We start from the raw sequence: 5469 nt of genomic DNA on the forward strand, positions 1-5469 counted from the left end.
GCTGGGCCAGGACTTGTGCACCTGGTGACTGCGCACACCTGTGGGTAAACGTGTCTCCATGAGTAGGTGGGTCATTGTAGGTCGCCCCCACAGCCACGCCCCCCAACCCCAGTCCGCCCCACACTTACCACGCCGCTCCTTGGCCAGCGCCCCCTCCTCCAGTTCACCTGCTTCCAGGGCGCTGCCAGCTTCTCTCCCCGCCACCTCAACATTGAAGCTGCCCTTGCGAGCCCGCATCACAGGGGACCTGGGGTGCACCAAGGGGGCGGCCGTGAATGTGTGGCAGCCTCACACCCACCCCTTGGCAAGAATCACGTTCTTCCAAAAAGACACGCTGGAGTCCGGCCCCAGCACCTGGGGAGGTGACGTTGTGTGGAAAAGGGGTCTTTGCAGCCAGGGTGGACCCTAACCCACGACTGGTTACAAGGAGAGGCTCAGACAGAGCGACCTAGAGGGAAGACGCCACATGACGACGCCAGACTGGACAAGACAGACGTGGCCGCGAGCCCAGGAAGGCCTCTGTCTTGGAGCTGTCCGAGGGCCCTGCCCACGGCCTGCATTTGGAGGGGCGCGCGCCCCCGACCAGCTAAGTGCAAGGTACCAGGAGCTGGCCGAGACGTGCGGCTCGAAGTCGTAGTGCACGTCGGGCTCATCGCCGCGCTGCAGCTGGCGCACGTGGGAGGCGTACTGCTGGCCGGGGTCGTACAGCTTGCTGCTCTCACACAGCATGTGGAAGTTGACGGGCAGTGGCGCCGCTTGCGCCTGCAGCAGCTCGTAGTAGGAGATGGTGACCTGGGGGCGGGAGGGGCGTGGTTAGTGGTGGGGGCGGGGCTATGCGTGGTGGGCGTGGCTGGTGGGGTAAGTCTGAGCCCAAGCTGAACTGGGGGCTTGGTGCGGTCATGGGCGGAGTCAGACGAGGACCCCCAGCACCAGGCACCCACCGACTTTATGATCTGGTCGCTCTGCCGCACCACGTCCTGCAGCTGCCGCAGCGCGGTCACCTTGATGTCCTCTAGCTCCTGCTTCTGCGTCTTGGCGTCGGCCACGCAGGTGCGGTACGTAGCCATAGCCTCCTCCGCCTGCGGGTGCACGGGGCGACAAGCCATAGTCAGCCACAACCGGGAAAGGAAGCATTGTGTATGCAACACCCCTCACCCACACCCCAAAAAAGGACCCTCGTGCCAGACCTCCTGAGAGCACGTGGGGTGGGGCTGAGGTGGCAGCCCCCAGGAGGGCTGGGCTGTAGGCAGCCCAGCTTCCACCTGGATGAGTGGGAACGAGGGTAAGAGCAGACAGCACAGAGGCAGGCCTGAGGACCCCCAAAAGACATGCTGGGGCCCAGGGGACCTAACTGTTTAGGAGGGTGGCCCTCTCCAGACACCCAGGTCAGTGGCCTGGCCTCTGCGGGAGCGGCCAGCCCAGCCCAGCTTCAGACCTGAGGTCCACACAGGGGAGGCAGGCATCTATCTGGTCAGACAGCGGGTATCTGTGGCTGCCCGCCTGGGGCTCTGCCAGGCAGACCAGCCAGCTGGCCGTGCTGGGTTCTCACCTTGTTCTTGGCCTCCTCCTCCAGTCGCCGACGCTTGTCCAGGTTCTTGGAGCCAGCGCTGCCCACCCCGGGCGCGCCACCTGCCTGCTCCTCCTCGGCCTTGGCCACCAGCACACGGGCCTTGTCATGGTCCTCGCAGCGCTGCACGTAGCCCTGCTTTGCTTTCCGCAGGTTGGCCTCTGCGTCTTGCTGGGGGGCCGAGGTCGAGCCTGTCCTGGATGGACTCCCCACCCTTGTACCCCCCAGCCAGGCAGATGCCATCCATGGTACATTGTCCATCACCCTCTGCTCTCCAATGACCCTTACCTAACCTAACCCTAACCCCATGATCCAGCATGAGGGGCTCTCAGGGGGACCTGGTGACCAGACCCACCTCCACCCACCCCTCACCTTCCCCCTTAGTGGACAGCAGGCTGCCTGCCCTGAATCAGACACTCTGGGCAGCAGAGGCCCGGTGTGAGGGGGGGGTGTTGACTCCCCAGAAGCAGGGGAAACTCGGGTGGTGGGCATGGCCTTCCTCACTCATCGGCAGTGAGCCTGACTCCTCTGCTGACTGTGACTGACCAGGCCGCCCGGCCAGGTGTAAAAGGAGGCTGGAGAAAGACCCTAGCTGACCACCTGAGGGGCAGAAGCTCTGATGTGGAGGGGACATGCTCCCGGCAGCTGAGTAAGCAAGCACAGGTGAGCTGTGCTTGCCTGACTAACTGGGTGATCCGCCAGAGCCCACAGCTGCACGGTGAGGGGCTCAGGCATAGAGAGGACCCAGAAAAAGCACAAGGGTTCCCCAACCCCATCCAGCGTGCCCAAACCTGGGACCCAGAGGAGGAACGATTGGGCAGAACCCTGAGCTTCAGTGACAGCTGTTATTAAGTCAGTGACTGCTGGTCACCAGCTCCTGCCCACCACCAGTTACTAATACCCAACCTCTAAAGGTGGAGGGGTGGTGCCTAGCGCTCCCCATGACCAGGGGACCTGGCAGCGGGGCCAGACTGACTCCCTAAGCCTGGACTGCCTCCACTCTGCGGGTGCCCTGACCAGCACAGCCCACAGCAACTGGTGTCATCGGCCACGGGCACCGGTCAGTTAAGTGTATACCTCGGTGGCGGCTGGCCAGTCTTGCCACTGCTACCTGCTCCCCACAAGTGTCCCAGTGTGGCCCCCCAAACCAGGAAACCCCGCGAGTCTTGCGTACCAGCTTCCTCTGCGCACGATGCCAAGCCTCCTTGATCTCCTTCCTGCGCCTTTCATGCTCCTGCCGCCTCTGGGTCAGGGGCTGCGGGAAAGGCCGTGCGTGGGCCCCACCCACCAAAGAATTCCGTGCCCACCAGTGGTTCCACCCACCCTCCGGCCCTGCCCACTGCCTGAGCCCGCGGACTACTGCATCCCGGCCCCTCCCTTCACGGCGCCCCAGCCCACCTGCAGGAAGGTGTGTGCCTGCAGGGTGCCTGCTGCTTGCACCATGCAGTGGCCCAGCTCGAGGTCCTGCTCCAGCGCCAGCGAGTAGATGGACAGCAGGGGCATGTGGGGCTGCAGGGAAGGGGCAGTCACCAGGGACGTCCCTGCCTCCTCCTCCCTCAGCCCTGAGGACAACCTCGCCCCCACATCTCACCTCCTGGGTGATGCTCTGCCTACAGTGGTGGACCAGCTTCTGCAACCCTTTGGAGAACTCCAACTCTGGATGCAGGGTGTGCGAGGGGCGGGGCAATGCATGAGGGGCGGGGCAATGCGTGAGGGCGAGGCAGTGAAGTGGGTGAGGATGTGGTGATGTGTGGGGCAGGGCAGCAGGGTGGACAGGACGGGGTGGGTGGGGCAGCGTAGGGGTGGAGAGGCCCTAGGACCCTCCCAGCCTTATCCACCCACCCCTTACCCAGTGCCGAGCGCTTCTCCAGGTAGGTGATCACGTCCTTCATGTACTTGGCCATGCTCTTGGCATACTGCAGGGCCACGTCCACCCCACCCTCACAACGCTGCAGCAGCATGTCCACCTCCTCAGGGGCCGGGCACCCTGCAGGGGTCCCCGCTCAGCCTGGGCCCTGCCACCCACCAAACTCCCTGCCTCAACCTCAGGCCCCCCCTCCAAGTCTCTCACCCTCAGCTCACCGAAGCCCCGCAGCCCTCAGCCCTGTCCACCGCCCTGCACGTGCTCACCCTGGTCGCAGTCCTCAGTGCTGGGAGGGGGGCCCTCCCCCCCCTGGCAGTACAGGTGCTCCATGGCCTGCATGGGAGGAGGCAGGTGAGTGCAGCCGTGTGTGGGCCGGTTTGATGGCCACCAGCAGGACATGACCCACGGGGAAGCAGGCTCTTGCCCACCCCTGCTCACCTGGCTCGGGTCCCCCAGGGGCACCGACAGGAATGTGCTGGTGTCCACTTCGCCCATGAGGAACTCGGACACACTGTGGATGAGGGGTCAGGGTCACATGGCCGCGCTGGGCACTCCCCGAGCCCGGCTAGCCGTCAGGCCACTCACACACTGCTGAAGGACACTGCGATGGTCTCCAGGGCCTTCTCAAACTCCTGCGTGTCCAGCTCCTCGGTGCACTCATAATGGAAGCCTGGGGGCAGATGGGGGCAGGGGGGTCAGGCGCCTGGGAGGTGGCCACCCTGCAGCTAACTGCTGGGAACCCTTAATGCTGCAGGGCACGCATCAGGGAGCGGGTCTGCCTGCGGAACTCCTATGTAGCCCTCAAAACCAGTCTCGATTTTACACCGATCTTTTCTTTTTAAACCGTGTCCGTGGAGACATTTTTCTGGGGCGGGGTTTGGGGTGGCCGACAAAAACAAGCAACTGCAAGCCCGATGGTTCCTCATTGTTGTGAGGGTGCTGTCGGGTGGGATCCGACTTACAGTGACCATGTGTCCAGCAGAGAGCAGCACTGCCCAGTCCTGCACTGTCCTTTATGGCAGCTGCCCTGTCATTGCCAAGGTCTCTCCTCGATGGGCCCCTTGGGCCAAGCATGATGTCCTTGTCGGGGGATGGGTCCCTTCTGATAACATGCCCCCCCCACAAGATGGAGAGGCTCCGTCATTGCCTCCGAAGAACATTCTGGATGTACTTCCTCTGCGACTTGTTCGCTTCCCCGCCAGTCACCAAGGGATGCCATTTGCATATTGCAGGTTGTTAGTTCACGAGCCTTCCCCGAGCCCTGACGCTGTGTCCTCCGTAGAGTCCGGCTTCTGGAATTATTGGCTCAGCACGCAGACCGAGGGAGTGGTGAGAAGGTGCGATGCTGACGAGGCGCACCTGTGCTGGCTGGGAGCCGTGGAGTCTCCTTTGTGCTGTTCACACACGCACAGGTCCTTGATGCACGTGCAGGTTCCGCACCAGCCCAATAAAGTGGTCGTGCGCACCCATTCTTCTCAAGATGACCCCAGTTTAGCGCGGTTCACCCAGCTGAAGGCCTCGGCAGTCAAGGAAGCACAAGTAAACAGCTTTCTGGTAGTCTCTGCTTTCAGCCAAGATCCATCTGACAGCAACAGTGCTCTCCCTTGTTCCACGTCCTCTTCTGAATCTGGCCCGAACCTCTGTCAGCTCTCCGTCAATGTCCTGCTGCGATCCTCTGCAGCAAAATTGTGCTCCCGTGTGATTTTAACGATGTGGTTGGATACTTTCCACAGGCTGTTGGCCCACCGTTCTGTGGAAGGGGCACGGCCGGCCGGCTGCCACGTTCTCGCCCCGAGGAGCCAGGCTTTCCCGAATTGCCTCCTCTCGCTGAAACATCTCAACTGGGTTCCCTCAGCTCCCGGAGCCTTGCTTTTCACCCATGCCTGGTGCATGTCACCGTGTGGGTGAGCCCTGACAGATGGTAACACGCCTGGTGCATGTCACCGTGTGGGTGAGTCCTGACACATGGTAACACGCCTGGTGCATGTCACTGTGTGGGTGAACCCTGACACATGGTAACATGCCTGGTGCATGTCAC

At 62.7% G+C, this 5469-nt stretch overlaps 1 protein-coding gene across 1 annotated transcript in view; it reads right to left on the reverse strand.

The window, feature by feature from the left end:
* Nucleotides 1–5469, reverse strand: part of ARHGAP45 (Rho GTPase activating protein 45) — a 13193-nt gene that overhangs the window by 2677 nt on the left and 5047 nt on the right. Inside the window, exons 4-15 of the mRNA XM_045300025.1 lie at nucleotides 4017–4101; nucleotides 3870–3942; nucleotides 3698–3764; nucleotides 3417–3554; nucleotides 3159–3223; nucleotides 2966–3076; nucleotides 2742–2822; nucleotides 1550–1738; nucleotides 942–1079; nucleotides 602–792; nucleotides 129–247; nucleotides 3–38 (exon numbers count right to left, since the gene is read on the reverse strand). Coding sequence (XP_045155960.1) covers nucleotides 3–38; nucleotides 129–247; nucleotides 602–792; nucleotides 942–1079; nucleotides 1550–1738; nucleotides 2742–2822; nucleotides 2966–3076; nucleotides 3159–3223; nucleotides 3417–3554; nucleotides 3698–3764; nucleotides 3870–3942; nucleotides 4017–4101 — 1293 coding nt within the window. The remainder of the gene's footprint in view (nucleotides 1–2; nucleotides 39–128; nucleotides 248–601; nucleotides 793–941; nucleotides 1080–1549; nucleotides 1739–2741; nucleotides 2823–2965; nucleotides 3077–3158; nucleotides 3224–3416; nucleotides 3555–3697; nucleotides 3765–3869; nucleotides 3943–4016; nucleotides 4102–5469) is intronic.

This window comes from Echinops telfairi, unplaced genomic scaffold (assembly GCF_000313985.2).
Source record: "Echinops telfairi isolate 266 unplaced genomic scaffold, ASM31398v2 ScPeMD7_7459;HRSCAF=8497, whole genome shotgun sequence".
NCBI lineage: Eukaryota > Metazoa > Chordata > Mammalia > Afrosoricida > Tenrecidae > Echinops > Echinops telfairi.